This window comes from Thunnus albacares, chromosome 14 (assembly GCF_914725855.1).
Source record: "Thunnus albacares chromosome 14, fThuAlb1.1, whole genome shotgun sequence".
Classification (NCBI taxonomy): Eukaryota; Metazoa; Chordata; class Actinopteri; order Scombriformes; family Scombridae; genus Thunnus; species Thunnus albacares.
Window position 1 is genome coordinate 7534618 of NC_058119.1, and position 19772 is coordinate 7554389.

Consider the following 19772-nt stretch of genomic DNA (forward strand, 5'->3'; position numbering starts at 1 on the left):
ATTTATTTATTGATATATACATATCTCCTTTGTAGCTAAATGAGTTGCAGCCTGTATCCTTCACCCTTGTTTGATGTTTGGTGTTGACATTCTCTCTTTCCTCTGGTTGTCATCTGGCTTTGTTCACCTGATACCAGACGCGTGGCAGCTATCAGAGGGAGACAATACCTTCAATACAACGCACAACACTGGGATCTGCAGCACGTTTGACACCTGATTTATCTCAAGCACCTATTCAGATTAGCTAACTATCCAACAAAGAGTCCTGCGTTGGAGGACTGGGTGGGGTCTAATACTCTGGGGAGTTTGAGGGGTTAACCTTGACATCTGGCCCCCGATCATCCAACAAGTTCAGGCCAGCTGCCCAAATAGGTCTGCTTTTTCCTCTAAAAACACCTCATCCATCTGCTGAATTTCTCCTCATATAAGTTTCTCCATGATTGCCTTAGGCACTTCCATTCACAGACGCGTGCGGGGTGACACTGATCCTTGCTATGACGCCCATCCATATTTAAAGGAGGTTGCAGGTGACCTGTGGGTGGCCCCGTCTCTGGCACGCTTGGGCTCTCCTGCACCCACAGAATCTTACATAACACATTTGTCGGATATTTCCTCAAATTACAGCAATGTGATATAATGCACAACGAACTAATGGGCTTTAATCTTGGAAGCACTCAGATGACACGTGCCGCTGCCATACAAAAGCTGGGATCTGTGAAATTCAATCTGTTGATGAGTGTGTAAGGATGACAATGAGTATGCCAATTAGCTTATGAATACAACAGGTGACACCTACATAAAGCCCAATTACACACTTATTTGTGTTCAGTGGCTTCCAAGGTAGACTGTAAGTTAACACAGATGATAAAATATTAATCATGATGCATGCTGCTAATGCTGTCACCAGACAGAATTAACTTGAAATTAACTTTATGAGTATGGCTACATTTAAATTTTACTTTATAGCCTCATATAAAGAAGATTTAGCCTAATTATTCAGTCAGCACAGGTGGTTTTTTCACATTTTAAGTCACCTGTAAGGTTGTTTCATTAAAGGCATTATGTTGTAAGTAAGTCTATTTTCTTGGTGTCCTTGGTTACCGCTGCTATGCATCTTCCATCGTCCCATCTAACGCGGCGCTGTGGTGTGCAGTGGCAGCTGCCGCACTGTGAGGTGCACCTCTTCAGGAACTAGATTGAGGTGACAGGAGAAAGGTCATGTTTTAACCTGCGGGGTGACGGAGAAGCAAACCGACCAACAAAAGCATCAAGTAGTAAACAACACAAGTGTTTCTTGTCCCAAAAGATTTCACACAGTCTTGTTGCACACATAGGCAAATTAGAGTGGTGTTTTAACAAGCAATCTTGCTACTCAGTTGTCAAACGATGCCACTTCTCTCATTTGCCAGGGAGGCATGGGAATTTCTCAAGAACAAAAGGAAGAGCTGCTTTGAGCAGGGAGAAAACAAAAGCTTGACACAAATCAGCACAATTAAAAACTCTAATCATGGTTTAACAGCCTAGAGAGATCAGAGTTAATTGAGAATGGCTTTTAATTTATCCATAAGAATGATAGGACAGGTGTTCAGCGAAAGAAGCAAGCTTAGAGATCCACTTTATGGAAGATTTACACCACAAAGTTTGATTAACCAGATCAGCTGCAAAATATAAGGGAATGCATTACAATACTAATTTCATTTGCAGTTAAAGTGTTTTTGCCTTTAAAAAAAAACTCCCAATACAACAGCAAGTTTCATTTACAGTGAGTTTATTGAAAAGGACAACACAATCTTGCTTGTGCCTTTCAAACTACACCCAGTGGAACATTTGAATTTGATTATAATGATGGTGATGATGTTATCTAAAAGTTCATGTTTCAAACTGTGGAAAAAAAACAAAACAAAACTGTACAGAATAGCACATGGAGGAAGGGTCAACATTAAGAAATGCATCAAATTCTTATGAATTAGTGCTTTTGTTGGCACTTCACATACAGTCACCATCAACAGCATTACACTGTTGCCATAATACCGATCAGTTAAACCCCAAAGTGTTTCCAGAGCTACAATAATAAAAAGCCATACATTCTAGTCCCCAAACATCCAAGTTTAAAAGTCTTGCATATCGGCCATTATGGGAAAATATTAAAAAGGGAAAAGCTAATTTACCTTCCACCTCTCAGGAAGGTACACTTGTTAATCAGTTTACACACTGTACACATTGTGAGTTAAATACATTACAATAAGGTTGTGTTATAAAGGCTGATGTACCTGATGAGAAATATGCCATATGATTAGGTAACAATATAAAATTGTACATCATCAAAACCTGTGATTGACATGCAGAAATGACAAGAATCCAAACGCACCCATTTACTATTTTGTTATTACATTACAAGGCATGTGGCTGAATAAACTGGGAGCCCTGGTATACATTTATTACCTCCAGAAGTAGACCGTCAGTCTGTCTGCCTAACATTAGTATGAAAATGTCATTTTAGGTCTCCGCCATGTTGGGTCACTAAACTCAACTCATGCTATGTATAATTGCGTTGGCCCCTGTGCACCGGGCTCCATAGAATTCTGTAAACTCAATGACGCTTTGATAACTGGCAAGATCTTTTATAAACACAGTCATCATTTCCTTCAAAACTGTGTGCCACATTACAAGCACCGTCAGGGGATTTAGCCGGAGCTTAAGTCTTAGTGTCTGGCAGCTGTATGTGGCCTATGGCAAGCAGCATCATATTATCAGTAGAAGACTTAAAAGACTGCCAGAGGAGGATTGTGAGATCCGACTCGAGCTTTATGTCATCTTCATCAAAAGGTTCAATGCATGCTTCGTCAACATGGGGGGAAAAAAACACATGTGTTTGCACTGTTTTACAGGATGGGCCGGACAATCACCCATACTTACTTACATACATACTTTAACACGTGTGTGAAACAATATGTATAAACTCACATGATGACACGTGGCCACGGCCAAAATGTAAAGGAAATTTTACCTCCAAGCATTTTAAGTGCTTTGCATATTCAAAAATGACTTTAATTGGATGACAATATTATGCAAAGAGGCAAGGAAGAAGTATAATCTTTTTTTTTCTTTTTTTTTTTTTGCATTGTACCCCTTTACACTGTTGTGCTGGAAAATGATTTGAAAATGCTTTTCATTTAGATTTATGTGTTTCAGTCTGACATCCACCAAAGCACCAAATTATATTATAGCATAAAGCAAATGTAGCAATCAAGCTAAAATAAAAAAAATGACAGGCAAAATTAATTAATTTGAATTACTCACCCGTCATTTTTCCTTTGAACTGAATAACCTCCCGTTCCAAATGTGTTCAACATGTAATGTTTCTCAGACGTTATCTTATGTTGTTATTTCATCATTCAAGCAAAGCAGATGCTGTGTCCCATTGGTGCACAGTGCACATTGTGGACATGAGTGTAAATCACCTGTTTCATACTCTGACGGAGTATCACCGAAGAACAACATGACCTATACACCAAAATATCTCTGGTAGGAATCTATAGATTTGCTTTGCTTGGAGAGAAATAATCTATAACTATAAAAATGCCAAAAATGAGTAATAAAACAATAAAGAAGCCTAAGTGCTACTATTAAATCATACTTTGCTAATGTCAGTTTAGCTCAAATGAGAGATGAGTGGTGAATAATTTTCTTTAGTCTTACAGTTTTATCTCCACCTCTGGAATTGTATCCACTTTTTCCTGAAGCTTAGACAGAATAAATCCCAAGCAAACACATTTTCAAAACATTTTGGAGCACAAGAAAATGTGCAAAAAAGTGAGTTGTAGTGATATTACAAAGTGACTACTGTATACAGTATGTACAATGGAAGCATTACGAGCTTGTCAAGGTCCATGAAAACTGGCTAACTACCAATACAGACTAGTTAAAGCAGTTGGTAAAGCCTGTAACATGAGGAGACAGAGAGTTTACACTTCAACACATGTAGGAAGGCAATAAGTGAGAAGCTTTTCCACAATGGAAAACAGATTCTTATCCACATAGCTTCCTAATTAGTATCACATAATACTCATGTTTCTAAAAGGTCACATTTTTTTGGCTTTCCAAACTATGTGGAGATCAGACAACTTTTTTTTTCCCAATACAAATTCAATTCACCTCAACATCTGTGTCCCATCAGCCCACAAAACAGTATATACAAACAACAACTGCATGTTCATAATCACGTCTGAGTTGTGTCCGACTAAACAAAAGGGAGATTAAAAAAGAAAACATCCAAATGAAATGATCTCTTTGGATACACCAAATACTTTAAAGGCAAGCGAGGTTCAATGGCCTTGTTAGTGTATATCATTATACATTTCAGAATTCAGTATTTCAAAGCCAACCAAAATACATTCAGTAACAGGAGATTTTGGCTTGAAGTCCAAAAAAAAAAAAAAAGAGATCACATACCTTCAGATGAAATAACTACTTTCACAGCAGCACAAAATTATAATAATTAGTACATTGAAAAAAAAAAAAAGTTTCTGAGTGGGGCGACATTCATGAAAAGTTAAATTTTAAAAAGTGTTTTTGACGGTTGACATTCCACAGATGCAGTGTAGCACTTTGTCTCAGCTGTGATTTGGTATCATACAGTGTAAAGGTCAAATGTTTAGAAGATTTAAAACTGGAAAGTAATTACAAAACAGACAGAAACACCAGAAAGAAAACCAGCAACAAGACAAGGTGGTTGATATCATTTGATAAAGAGTATCGATATATAAATAAACTTGGTGTGCAACTTTGGGTATAAGACAATGTGAATACAAAGCATGTTCTAACACTGTACATGAAGCTGCTTTCCATCAAATAGGAATAAACAATTAAAAATGTAAACCTATACATCAGTGAGTGACTTAATTATTGTTAAACATCTAGCACAAGCACAGGTATAGGTGATAAAACATGGCCTCTTTCTCAGAATAAAACCTGTAAGTAGCCATTTAGTTAATTTTAGTACCAGCAGTGTGATCCAGCAGCTGCCCTGCAGCTCACTCAGCATTTGTTCGGTAGAAACTGATAAAATCACAGAATAAGTGTTTAGCGTGGAAACAGCATATGTTGTTATGACATTAGCGTCGCAGATTGAGGCGACATTTGAGATGACATGTAACAGTGAAATGAGGATAGCTAGTTAGCTTCTGACATACGCTGTCAAAAACTTATTTGTGACCTGAATGACACTGATTGGCTGTTTATCACGAACAATTATGAAGTGATCCTCATTAGTGTTCACTGAACTTGTTGCGTTTAAGACACATTTCTATCTTATATGAGTGTTTATATTGGACTGTTTTGCTGATAGAAAAAGTGTGTTTCATTTAAAGTAAACATATCTTATTGACAATGTAAATTACATGTAAAACTTTATCAGTATTAGTCCTTAATACATGAATAAATTAGCAAATTTTGGGGGGATTTGTACCATCTGTACAGTGTTAATACAGTAGAACAGGTGATGGGGGAGGGGTCATTGGGATACAGTAGCGTTTTAACATTAGAGTACCATAGAAATACACCAAAATATTATTAATATGTAAAAGAGTTGTGACACATTTATAAATAAAGACTGTTCAGCATATATCCACGTGTGCAGCTAGGTACCATTAATACAATCATCAGCCAAAAGTGTAATTGAAGGAGATGAAGGCTGTAACAAAGAACTCCAAGCTAATAAATCAAATCAACATTAAGACATGAGTTTAGCTCAAAGATGTGATTAAAATGTAAACAAGAACGTTACCAGCAGAACATAAAGCAAGAAGCTTAAGTTATGATTATTGCACTTAAAGTCAGTAAAATGATCACCTTCAGCAAGACCCTCAGTCCAAGAAACTTAAATGATAGTCTTCACAATTAAATCAAAGGAAGATAAAAGTCAGTAACTAATAATAGGAATGTTACATTTGTTCATTTTTTTTCTGAAAATGTATGACTCAGTAGGCTAGAGAGAACACTGACTCCCAGATACTGTACGCCAACTTTTTACCGTAACACCGTTGTAAGAACATTTATGAATCACTCAAGTTGTTGGGTGGGAGAGCAGAGTTCATCCACATCATCCCCAGCTGAGGAAGAAGCTCAGGAAGAAGCCGTTACTGCCTGGCTTAATGTGTTTTGTGGTTTATGTGGCAAGTTTAAGACTTGTGCTTAAGTGTAAACACAATAATTACAGCTTTGTTTCATCAACCCCTTGACCATCTTTTAACAGACAGCAAACAACTGCTTCTACAGCATCTGGTAAACATGAATTTGGCTGCATTTGCACCTTAAGAGCTTCTGGGCAGATGATGGCAGCTGTATGTGCAACAGACCTCTGTGGGTTCACAAGTGCATACGATATACATAAACCTAATCTTTGAGAAAAATATTGATTTGAATTTGAAATCAACTAATGGATTTCTCTCATCCTGTTTAAGTACCTTAAAATGCACCGCAACATTTAAAAAGAGAAATATAGGAATGAGATTTCTGCCAAACAAAGAGGCCAAAGAACTGCATAAACTAAAATAACTCAAACATTAAAAAATGTCTATAAAAACTACATCCATTGAATAAAAATGTTCTAAGGTAAAGAAATAACTCAATCATAAATTTGGCTTTGATCAATCCCATTTGTTCCCACTTATTTTATCACATGATACTGATACATGAGCTACCGCTAAACCCTTATTAGTAACTTTCATCCTCTGTATCTTTGCTTTCTACTTTTTGCTAAGTTTACCTGCCTTCTTTTTTGGCTCATAGGGTGTCCGTAGTATGCTTGGCGTTTCCTCCATGACGCGCACAAGTAGGTTATCAATGTAGTCTTCCAGCTCCCTGATGTGGGCGTCTTTCTTTTTCACCACTTCTTTCTGCTTGATGAGTTCCTGCACAACTTCCTCAAAGGACAAGTTTCTATAGGCTGCCACGCTTTCCTGTGTCACCTCCTGAAAATGGAAAACAAGTTAAATGCTCAATTTAACCTCAGCAGATTTTGAGGTTACATGGTCTGTGTCAGCATAGACATGTTTTTATAAAAGTAGACTAAAATGATTGAATGATATTCCACGAAATGTCAGCAACTGATTAACGCAGGAAAGTGTAAAGATGTATGTTCGCTCATGATGCGACAGAGAAAATAGACTAATTAGATGTGTTGGCCTGACGTGACATAAACTGTCGTGTTTATCTCTCGTTCCCTGTTGCTAATAAAGGCTAATTGAGAGTTGTTAAGATGAAACTGTTCTCCAGGGATTTAGCATTGACATGTCAATGAATTGTATAGCGGATGTCATGATCCAGTGTTTATAACGCATCAAGAACAGTTAAACTGCTCTAATGGGACTCGAGTCTGACACTACAACAAGCAACTAACATCTTGAGAAAGTTCCTTTTTCTTTAGTTTCAAATATCTGAAAGCATGATCTCTTAATATAAAAAGGTCCAGGAAAAACTGACTATGACTAAACTGACATGCCTGCCAGCACTTAACAATACAGATTTCCCCAAAAAAAAGGAATCTTTGTTTCGAGGGGGAAATGCCAGGCTGCATAGTTCTGCAATTAAAGGTCACGCTAATAAATTCCAAAATATGGATGCAACCCAAGCCCAGCTTTGCTCTTTGCGGACAGTCTATTTGGACAGAGCAGTGTGGTACGGTATGTGCAGATCATATTGCGCGGGTACGAGAAGAGCTGTAATCGTTTTTAATGAGGGACCACTTTATCGCTTCAGTGCTGGGCATCCTCCCCTGAACGGATAGAGCAGGCAAAGCCTTCACCCTGTTTAAAATACCACACTTATCAGCTTCCACTCCCATGCACCATTCAAGCCTCTACTGCTGGGTAAAGACAATGCAGAAAGAGCCAGAGCGGGACTGCTTACCAGGTATCTTATCGCTTCTAACAGCATAGAGGCTACAGTGGGGGGGGGGGGGGGGGGGGGGGGGGGGGGACCACAAACCAAAATGAAATATTTGCCACCGAGATTAAATGTCCAACGTAAGGAGGGTTTCGACAACAGAGCTCTGTAACCTACTCCCCGCACACACACACACACATACACACAACAACAACAAAAAGGCATCTCACTGAAAGATACTGAACTTAAGCCATTTGAGAGAGAATAAGAGAGCTGACAGCCATATGGAAGTAGATGTTGGTTTCACATACAAGCATGTGTACGTGCACACGCTTCCTCTCTCATACTCTGTCTCTCTCTCTCTCTCTCTCTCTCTCTCTCACACATGCACACACACACAGCATAATAATCAGGAGCTTTAGTGGCTGGTGACAAAGGCCTGGAAATGACCATGAACTGGCAAAGTAATGATGACCATTTTTCTGCGATCAGTAGTGAGGAGAAGATAAGGCGCACACTTGGCATTCTCCAGTTGTGTCATTACAGTTTCTAATGAGCTCAGCTTTGAGAATCTAAAAGCTCAGTCCTTTGAAATCTCTCACTGCGCTCCCTCCCCCCTGTGTGTGGTTAATTAGGGCCTTGAAGCAGAGGAAATGGGAGCTGCCATTTCTGCAAGGCATTGCGGCATGCGCAGGGGCACATGTGTGGATACCGACAGCCCTCAACACCCGAAAAGAAAGGTGAGGAAAGCCATTATCAGCATTCTCTTTCTCATTTAGACATCACTTTAGCTACTGCTCCCACCGCTCACTCATAAACACCAATTCTGCTGCGTAATAGTTGGCAAATTTTAGGTTTTTGAAAATAGAAATATAAAAGAAATTTTTAACAGAACATAACCACAAAGAGTAAAATGCTGAGTGCAAATAATGAAACAATCATTAAAAAGAAAAACAAATGACATTTTAACGCCTTTTCTCAACAAAAACTCCCAATTACAGAACCAGCGCCGTGCACCGCTATGATTGACCTTGCACACCGAAATTTCACACTGCTTCAAATTATGATTGGATCAGACATGATGACCGATGTGTGCAGCTGCTAATTAGTTGAATGGCACATCTGAATTTTCAGAGGCCACGGAGATCAATGTCACCAGCTGCTATGTCAAATGAAACTTAGAGTTCTCAATTAAAAATCGGTAACGCTACACTTGAAGTAATGACACAGTTGCAACTGTTGAGGTCACTTCTTCCCCTTTTTTTTTTATCTCAATCATTATCAGGTACAACTGACAACATGCAAAAAAAAAAAAAAAAAATCATCTGACAAAGCATCTGCTTTTAAGGATGGCTGTGCTCTCTTTCTTACTTTTTTCTTGCCGTCCTTCTTCCTTTGGCCAAAGGTGAGGTCTTCATTTCCTGTTGGCTTTTTATCACTGCAAAGCAATCAAAAAGAGGGTCTTTATTCACATGAAGGTATTAAAGTATAGATTTTGGGTATGATTGTAACATTCCACTAATACGGAGGCTCTGAGGTGTCTACTCTGTGCAGCTGTAAATGTGCTTTTCAACAAATAATATACTATAAACCACCTTTTTGTATTCGTGCTCCACATTACAAATGACCACTGAGCTACTGTATGACAAAAGCGGCAGTAAAAATGATGGACTAGTGCCTACAGAGATAAGTGGTTAATTGGGTGGTCTATCTCTGCAGAGGATCTCATTACGATTGCTCAGAGGGCTCCGTTATCAAGTCCAGGCTCTCTAAAGAGCCACTAATGACACCTTCCATTCTGATAAACCAGAACTTAGCCACAGAGCTCACCAACTCTTTATGTAACACAGGAAATAGATGTAACCGGCTCGGTGGAAATGTTTAAACAACAATACTTGACAATAGAATGAGACAGAGAAGGGGGGTCCATCAGATAGTAGATTTCAATCAACAAGGTATTCTAAACCCTACGAGAATGCTGTAACCAATATCCTGTGGATTAGAGCTTGTCAACCTGCGTTGGGCCTCATGGGGTAGCAAGATCACTTTTTGGGATTGTGAGATGATTTATGGAATAGGATGAAAAACATACAGTACTGATATGCTACAAATTTACAAGCGAAAAAGGTTGACAAGCACTGTTGATAGAGGCTAAATTTAGGCCATGGAAGAAACGGATATTTCAGTGAAATATTTGGAAGTTAGTCATGTTTCTTAGTCACACACATAAAGCAAACTATAAACAACAAGTCTGAGGTTAAAAGTTCACACTTCTAAAATACATGGCAGAGGTGTGACTCACAATGTACATGAACATTTGCTGAACATTTCCGTCAGCCAGAGAGCAGCAGATTTAGAGAAGTTGCTCCTTAAAGGACGGGTTCACAATTTTTCAAGTCTGTCTTAAAACAACAGTCACGTGCCCAAACGAACATCGACACGTGTTTTTCTTGCTGTAATCATTCCTCAACTTCATACTGACCATTAGAAGATCCCTTACCCTTACTTACAGTGTAAGTGATCGGTGCCAAAATCCACAACCCTCCTTCTGTGCAAAAATGTATTAAAAAGTTTATCTGAAGCTAATATGATGCTTCAGCCGTCCAAATGAGTCAAATCAAGTAGATATATATTTCTATGTTACAGTCTTTTTAGTCCCTCTTTTTGTTACTAGACTTCCACCACAGCTCAACAGGGAAACACTGTCTGAGGAATCACAAAGAGGGAATTTGATGCTAAAAAGACTGTCAATACAAAGATAAAAATAAATGGCAAAATGGTAAATGGCTACATTTATATAGCGCTTTTATTCAAAGCACTTTACAATGTTTCTGTTGCTCACTCACGCATTCTCTCTCACACACACACACACACACCAATGGCGGCAAGCTATCACGCAGGGAGCTGATACAACCATCGGGAGCAATTTAGGGTTCTGAATCTGACGCCTCATATAAGCTTCAGATAAACTTTTAAATGCATTCTTGCAGAAAATGAGTGTGTGGACACACTGTGGATTTTGGCCCCCATCACTTATATTGAAACCACATTTGAAGGGGATCTTTTAATAGCCAGTATGAACAGGAAGAGTGATTTACAGCGAAGAAAACCTCTTCCAGTGTTCATATGGACACCTGACTGTTTTAAGACAGACTTGAAAAGTTGTGAACTTGTCTTTTAAGAGGGAAGGATTCTGGATTTCTAAATTAGGCACTTTAAGCCGAAAAGGGGGTTAAATGAGGAATCAGACTTGAAGCCGTTTTTGTAGAGTCTTAAGCATTATATTAATTCTCAAAGAAAATAAGTTTTTTAAACAATTGGAAATTTAGTTAAGGGATTAATGTGTTGAGATCAACTACAGGTTGACTTTGAAATTAGTTAAGGTTATCTATCAGTATCAAGAGATGGAAAAGATTTGAGGAAAAATGGAGGTTGAAAGAATAAAGAGTTAGTTTTTTTTCCCATTAAGAAATTGCCATTCAACCTTTTTTACCCATTGATGAGTTAAGATGAAATATTTCAATTGCAGAAGAATGTTTTGCATTCATTACCTTTTATATTTCTATTGTTCATTTTTGTATCCACTAAGAGTAGATGATGATAATGTTTTTGTGATCTATAGGGAACATGACTGATCAATGAACTATACATAAGGAAACTGGAAACAACCTGATGAAGGCAAGATAGCCGAAAACATTTTGTGAGGTGAATAAAGCATGGTGTACCCGACAGGAGTAGTGTGACATGTTGTCATTTTTGATGAGTCATATAGTGCAAAGTAAAGACTACCTGGCTTTGTAGTTGGAGCTGAACGGGTTGGTGTCTGCTTGCGAGTCACCGCTAAAGGGGTTGGGGGAACGCAAGTCTCCAGAACTACCCGAACGCCCCCCGTTGCTGGTCTTGCGGCCTTCTTTCTTTCCCGTCACTCGTTCCAGTAGGCTGACCTTCTCCTTTTTCTCCTTCCGCTCTGCCCGGTCCCACAGCTGCCCGTGCTCCCCCTCAAATGGGTTGCGGTTGCGTGGGAGCGTGGCATACTTCTGTGGCAGGGCGTCACTGATATCAGTGAAAGGGTCACTGTGTGCCTCGCTGTCCTGGTAGCCTGGCACCTCACTCTGGGAACGCCTGTGAGGGCCGGCTGCGCTCCCTGGAAGAAAAGCCAAAAGCATTACGTCAACTTATGGTGTAGTTATTCTAAAAAAAAAAAAAAATCTAGGGAAAGGGCCAATTACACTCTTAAAAATAGGTAAAATATGGGATTGTTTTGTTTTGTGTGATTATCTGTGACAGGTCTAATTAGGATTTTTAATGGCCAACACCAATCACTAATTTGATGTTATTAGAACTGGTTACTTTAAAACTGATCAAAGGTTGTCTTCTGTTCACAGACACCTTTTACAGTTTTACAGAGATAAAATAACCTGTAAAAATCACCACTTTGTATTGTGTGTTCACTCTTGTTATTTTCCAAGTTGTTCGTGTGGCTCTTCCAACTAATTTCTCTCCACAAAAGAAATATTTTATTGGGAGTAGTGATTTAGGAGCGCTTGTTATATTCTTTATAGCCTGCAAAATCTACAATTGTGTCTGTCCTACCCTCAAAACTTTGAGTATGTACCCCTCCCCTGCATGCCGATCTGAATGATCACAAAGCAGCTTGTAAGATAAGGTTAAAATCATCATAACTGCCTCAGATAGCTGTGCAGTCAAGATGGAGTGGGCAGTGAGTTGAGTAATACTTTAATTGGCTTTTATGATTATGTAGTTAGGTTGTTGGTAATGAACATCAGACGATTGTTGCCTAATTATTTGCTGCATCCTTTGGCAAAAGCATGAATTTCACTGCTCCAGCACAAAATGACCATGTTATATCTGTAGGATTTAAGAGGATTTCTCAATACTCAAAACTTACATAACCAGATAAAGATTTTTAGCGTTTAGCATTTCACTTTATCTCACTTCCCAGCATATCCATCTGCTTTACCACAAAAAAATTCCCACCCACCTACATTTCAGTCCGCCCCACTTTTACCCGACCTTATGCTCTTTCAGCTACAACACGATGCAGGACAGTATAAGGACAATATAAGTAAAACCTCATTCTTTAGCAAAAACAAAGCAAAACAGCATTTTTATAATTGTGATTATTAACTTGTTTTTCATTGATATGTGTTACATTTTACCAGCTACTTCTGTTAGATCTCTGCACTGTTGTTATTGGGAAATCTGTTGGTTTAAGGCATAATAAGTGAAGGACAGAGGGAAGATTGGAGGCTGGTGTAGCTGGAAAACTCAAGCCAGTTTTATACTGGTTAGCAACAGAGACCAATAAACAGGTCACAGATTGATATTATTACCTACATTAATATTTAAGTTAATGAAGGTTTATATATACTTTATACTGTAAAAATCCTTATATCTATTCCCATAGCTCAGTGATGTCTATCGACCTCTACTGATGGCCAATAGAAACTGCAACAGCACCTCACGTCAAGATTAAGACAAGTCACAAGTCATGAAGCCTAAAACACATAATTAAGAACAGGTAGACAATTAAGCATTGTGTGAAGCGACACCATTCCAAAATGCAAAATACTGTGATTATAACACTGCTTTGTCATTTTACTGCTTGAGAGTGAGCCCTTTTATCCCTCATACATAGCTGAAACGCCAGTCTCTTGCTTGTACCGCTGCCCTACACCCTTGAAATGAAAATATGAGGAAGTAGCAATGACTCACTGATCACCAGTGACTTTACTGTACCTGGTAGAAAAACTGGTCTTATTTTTTTTTTTAAACGTATTGCTGCCCTGCAGACAGGCAGCAATAAAAAAGTAACTATTGCTGCTTTGATTTCATATTATATAATATATGGTAAACACAAAATATTTGAAAGTGCTGTAACATATCTGAAACATAAAAAGCACTGGTCCTCACCACTCTCCTCTATGGAGTTCATGGAGTCCAGTTTGGGGCGAAAGTGGGTCCCAATGAGATCCGACATGGAATGGGCTGCGGAGAGCTTATGGGCCCCAGCAAGTAGCGGCCTCTTGACCTTGGTTTCAGGCTGGGGCTGTGGTTCTGGGGCAAATGACTGGCGGTTGGGCTCTGAGTCGCACACAGCAGAGCGAGGCAGGATGGCTGAAGATGTGTCACCATAGCCGCTGTCATGTTTGCGACCCTTCATCTTGTCCTTCAGTTTAGAGAAAGGCGAGCGGGGCTTTTCCTTCATGGAGAGGTCAAACATGCTGGCTGTCATGTTGTTCCTCATGAACTGGATGCTGACTTGGATGCGGCCTCGTTCTTTCCTCTTCTTCCCTGGCTTGGACTCCAAGGAATACCAGCTAAAATGAGAGTGGAGGACACTTAGGCTGAGGATATTCAATGAGATAGTTTATATAGAAAGAACATTTATGGAAATCTTTTGTCGTTGTTGATTACACGCAACTCAACATAATTCAGAAAGACAGGTATACAAAGTCAGAATGTCCTTACACTATCAAACAATGTAACCAATGGGAAAGAAAGAGCCCACATTCTTTCTAATGCGCTCTACCTACTTCTTTGCGGACACCACAGAAAAGGCTAATTTGAGCAGACTAATCCAAAAGCTACACACAAATGCAGAAGCTTAAATCGTTTGAACTTTTTTTGACACAAGTGAGAATACAATTTATCATTCAGGGGATAAACATTATTCTTTGCAAACTGAACGTAAAAAATAGCCTACTGCTGAATAATATAGACCATTTCAGGCTGCTTTTGGGCCCCTATTTGTTTAACCTCTCTGCTTTTTCAACTGGAAGTAATGGGATTTATGCTTTCACTCTGAGCAAAATAAAGTGGCATTTGCACAAATCTGGCCTTTGTTCAGAAATGCAACGACAAGCAATTGGGAAATTGCAAAGCCACGTCGCAGGGCAACCCAACAGTTCATACATGCTAATGAGACATATCCTCTGTGTTATAAGGCTTGTGATGTCCTTCAGGAAACCAGCATCAGACAACTCTATTGATGTATTCTGTCTGCTTTTGCCACATTAATCATGGAAATGTTGTGGGTGTATTCTAAATACTGGCCTGCACACTCATCCACCTCCACCATGGTGCAGTTTGATCGATGTAATCAATTGTTCCATCTTACACTGATTCTTAGTGGAGAACCTTTAAACAGAAATTTTTTTCATGACTTTATTTGATTTAATTCAATTAATGTTATGTATTTCCTGGATTTAAATGGTGTGTGTAGTATCCCTTGAATTCCAACATGAAATATCAGTTATCACTGCAATCCAAAAAAGGTGTTGGTATTGGCTTTTTAAAAACCGCAGCTGTTGAATGCTATTCTACACTGTCTAGCTCGTGGCCCAGGAGCCTGGTCATGAAAGGCCTTGCCGGGTCCAATTCCCAGGCTGCGCGCCATGCTCAGTCTGATCAGCAGCCACAGCGTGCCGCTGCCGTGGGGCCGGGGCTGCACCTCACGTGCGTCTCAAGGCCAAGATAAACCTCCCTGTGCTTGGAACCACAATCCTCCCACTCTGCCCCGGACCGCTGGGAAACTCCTCACAATCAACAAACACAGGTGTGCGATAATTATGGGCTGCCTACTCAGATATCAAGACGGGCTTTCCTCCCCAATATGTCAGTTCAAAAACATTGCGGATGGGCCGCAGCGAACACAGACCCACTGTGGAGTGTGGATATATTATCTAGGGTCCCAGCATCATTGTCGAGTATGCCTGCAGTGTGGGATTAGGCCAACAAGCAATGTGGGCATATCCGTTACAGAACCTCTGCTGAACAAGTCCACGGCTTCGAGGTGCATCAGCTCAGGCACCTAAAACAAATACAACCCATCCACACTGATTATAACATATTGTGATTCTCCAAGCTGATGGTTAAAGAGGAAGTGTGCTAATGTCTTCCCATGTTGAAATGTGCTGTGAGCTAATTAACACCAGATCCAATTTTGTTACTCTGTTCCTGTATCGTTAATGTAAAGTTAAACAACAGCATATGTGTGTTTTAGGGGTCAACACCCTCCCAAATTAGCCTGATATAATACTGCCCCTTCATGCTATGACGGTATGTATACTGGTGTACTTTACTCCATTTATTCACGCATTTTCTCTACCTGTTCAAGCCTTTTATGAATCACAAGGGAGCGGTCCCTATCCCAGCATGCACTAGGCTGAGGGCGGGTTAACAGCCCAGACAGGTCACCTGTTCATCAAAGAGCGAACACAGATAGAAAGACAACCACTATGACAACTAATATCACACCTAGAGGCAATTTCGAGTCTCCACTTCACCTGACTTGCACCCCTTTGAGCTCTGGAGGGAAACCAGAGCTCTAGAACATGACTAGAGAACGTAAACTCTATGCAGAACGAGCTAAGATTCAAACAAAACAAACAAATAGGCTTACTCTGTCCACACCTTGCAAAACAACAGTTTTGAATGCATAGGAGTGACTAACAAGGCATGTTAGGCCAGCTCCACTAGTTTCAATTAGGCCAACTGGTGCTAACCATGTCAATGATCGAGCTAAAAATAATCTCTTAACAATGTAGGCCAAGTCATTGCTAAGCCTCAAACAATAGAGGGTCAACAAGATGGAAAATCCCAGTTTGAACAATCTGTGGTCAATAACTGAGCACAAATGTAAAACCTTATGTGTCAGACAGTCTAAAACTGAAGAAGAAACAATCTGGTGTTTTTATTAGAGAAGTTACCTACTGGACGACAAACAATTTAATTTCTGCTCTTTAAATTACAACAGATCTATCTAATAAAATATATTTCTTAAACAAGTACATAAAGAGACTAAAGGACAATACAATGGCATTTAAATTATCAGCTATAAAAAAGTCAGGTCATCAACTTAATTGAGAACAGAATACAAAATATAACACACAAGACACAGTGCCATTTGGTCCACATATGTTGCCTAACATGGCAATAACACATGTGGCAAATATAACAAATAACAACCAATTTAGCCCATGCTGTGATCCACTTAGGACTGAAATAGTTCTGAAAATATTTTCCACTTCCTCCCAAAAGTCAGCTTCTCTATCAAGAGATATACATAGATGCAAGACTGTGAGCTGTGCTTGCACAGTTCTTGAATGTTGTAAAAATATCATTTCAAACATCAAATATATAAAAGAGCTCAAATTTTGTACATGTGACGCTAAAGTCTCAGTATGAAATGAACTGTATCAAAATTCAAGATACAAACTAGACAACTCGTCGCACACAAAAAACCCACATATTCCGGTGTCAAAATGTCAATTACCACCAAACAAATGCAACAGCTCATTTGCTTAATATTGCAGCTTTTGCACCAAGTATTCCATCACTCACATTAGTCAGAAAAAAGGATTCTCTAGTAAGGATATCATGTATCATGTATATTATGTATATATACTAGATGGATGATCAATGGTTACACACTTGTAACCACCAAATACTATTCTTAATTTTCATTGATTTATTTCATTCTGCCCAGATAATCAAAGGAGGCATATTGCTGGCATTAATTTAAAAAAATCTGGTGAGAATTTGGCAACATTGATTTATTTATCTTCTTCTGGATTGGTGGTAATGGGTGTTCATCACCTGAATTATTGCCAGCAGAATCAAACAGTTATGTGTGTTTATCCCTGGAGAGTAAAAGCAATGCAGCCCAACCACAAACTTGGATTTATGGCTTGTTGTGAAATGATGTGCCTTAGGACTTAACTGCTTCAGCATATGATACTTACTCAGTTTTCTTTCGTTCCTTATTATCAAATATTTCATTAAGGTTGATGGACCTCTGACCCAGGAACTTGTCCATCCCGACCAAGGACCGATGCATCACTATGAAGCAGAGTTCATACACTTCAGGGTTGCCCTCCAAAAGTAAACCAGGTAATTCGAAGGAGGCTTCTTCTCTCCAGACAGGGTTAAGTGTCTTCTCGGCCACTGATGTCGAGTACTTTTCCTTGCCCAGCTGGATGATAGTGTAGGCATCATTGGTGCCATTTTTGCCCTTGGGCTGTAAACCGGTTGCTTGAAGAACAGTGGCTTGGACATGGGTTGGAAACCACTTTTGAGACTGCTCACCCAGTGACATCGTCAGCACTGATTATTAACTGAAAGCCATTCAAAACAAACTAAATGATAATTTATGCCGTTTGTTTTTTTAGTGAGTGTGATGTGCAAAAAGCAACAAACATGATTCACAATAGTTTGTTGTCCATGTCAGTGTGGTTTATGTGCCTACAGTAGCAATCATTACAAGTAATGACAAGTCTGACAAACTGAGCAAGCCTCATCTTCTGTAAAATCACAGATGTCCAAGCCACTGGTGAGTCATCTGAAAAACACAGAAAGAAGCAGAGCAGCATCAGTGTCTTTCCCAGAACCATGACATGACTCATAGTTGCACAGTGAGCACTGATATTAAACCAACTAATGATTTCAGTCACTTAGGATGATAGCCACTTGCACCAACATGTGATTTTGAAGTAAATACAGGAAATGCAGAACGAGTTAACTATAGATTGATACATTAAATTGTGCTGGAAAGTAAATTAAGTATCTACAAACAGGTCTCCTTAAGCTGGAAATCAAAACAGAAACTGATGATCTCATCTAGTGCCACATCTTGTCCATTGTCACTGAATTAGTGACGACTCAGTGGGGTGATGGCATGATTGTTTCACATCTTACTTCCAAATATATTTTATTTGAATATAGGGCTTCTGGCAAAGGCTTACAAAATGTAACCATGTTCAAGTAAAATGACCACTGGTGCTGTCAAAGTGTCTTTTTTTCCACTGTTCATGAAGAAGCTCCAGGTTTCATCTCTAGATGACTCATGGTAGGTAGGTAGGTAGATAGGTGCGGTACTTTATTAATCCCCAGGAGGAAATTTCTTTTTTACAGCAGCAATGGCAATTACACAGCAATAACACAACAAGAAGAAACATTAGGATAATAAAATCAAGGTCAGAGATAAAAAATAACGACAAAAATAAATAAACTCTACAGGATTGAAATATACAAAATGTGTAGTGCTTGGAAAAAGAATGTTTGATGATGTTAGTTCAGGGTTGAGTTATAGAGTCTGATGGCGGTGGCCAAGAAGGACCTCCTCTGCTGCTCTGTGGTACACCGAGGCAGGATGAGTCTGTGCTCCTCTGCCTGACCACAGTGTCATGAAGTGGATGAGAGGCGTTGTCCATGACGGCCAGCAGTTTGACCAACACTCTCCTCTCAGCCACCACATTCACTTGGTCCAGGCTGGCCCGCAGAACAAACCCCACCTTTTCATCTCTACAATCTGCCTCTCAGTTGATCAAAATGGAGCTGGTTTCAATTCACTAATTTAGATGAAAAACTATGTAAAAACTATAGAACTGACATAAGCACGTGAATTCAATTAGGGTGTTTTTCCATAAGAGTGCACATCTCTCCACAGGGTTGTCATGACGAACTAAGTTGTTATTTAACTGTCTTCTAAGGTCTATTCATGCATTAAAGCAACTTTAAACACACCTGAAGCTTTGCTATTGTTGTTACATTCAGTCAGGCTGCAGGATAACGTTAGCTGTATGCGGCTAGCTACTGAGCTACCACACACACACACACACACACACACACAGAGCTGCTTACCTCGGTGTCATTATCACCGACACTCGCAGGACATTCAGCTCTTCATCCCAGCAGAGACTGGCTTTACAAAAACATTCATGCGATGGCTTTACGGGGCAAAATGCCAGCTAGTGTCCGCTGTTGCTGTTCATTGCTATTCACTGCTGCTGTCGACCAGCGGCGAGCTTCACTTCCCAGTCTGACGTCACTTCCGCCTCACCCCGGTGAGGGTTCAAAAAAAAAAA

The 19772-nt window shown here is 39.5% G+C and overlaps 1 protein-coding gene across 1 annotated transcript; it reads right to left on the reverse strand.

Annotated features, from left to right (window-relative positions):
* Nucleotides 1-1751: 1751 nt before the first annotated feature.
* LOC122997573 (rab11 family-interacting protein 2) lies at nucleotides 1752-19745 on the reverse strand. The gene is made up of 6 exons (XM_044373817.1): nucleotides 19549-19745; nucleotides 17652-18247; nucleotides 13819-14225; nucleotides 11674-12028; nucleotides 9256-9322; nucleotides 1752-6971 (listed from the first exon to the last, which is right to left on the reverse strand). The coding sequence occupies exons 2-6, from the start codon at nucleotides 18002-18004 to the stop codon at nucleotides 6747-6749; spliced, it is 1407 nt and encodes a 468-aa protein (XP_044229752.1). The 5' UTR covers nucleotides 18005-18247; nucleotides 19549-19745; the 3' UTR covers nucleotides 1752-6746.
* Between the last annotated feature and the right edge of the window lie 27 nt (nucleotides 19746-19772).

Coding starts and splice junctions, on each gene's coding strand:
- LOC122997573 (XM_044373817.1), bottom strand. CDS start 18,004: ATGTCACTGGGTGAGCAGTCTCAAAAGTGGTTTCCAACCCATGTCCAA. Junction 14,226..17,651: donor AAGGAACGAAAGAAAACTGA/GTAAGTATCATA, acceptor CTCTCATTTTAG/CTGGTATTCCTTGGAGTCCA. Junction 6,972..9,255: donor AGAAGGACGGCAAGAAAAAA/GTAAGAAAGAGA, acceptor TTCCATTTTCAG/GAGGTGACACAGGAAAGCGT.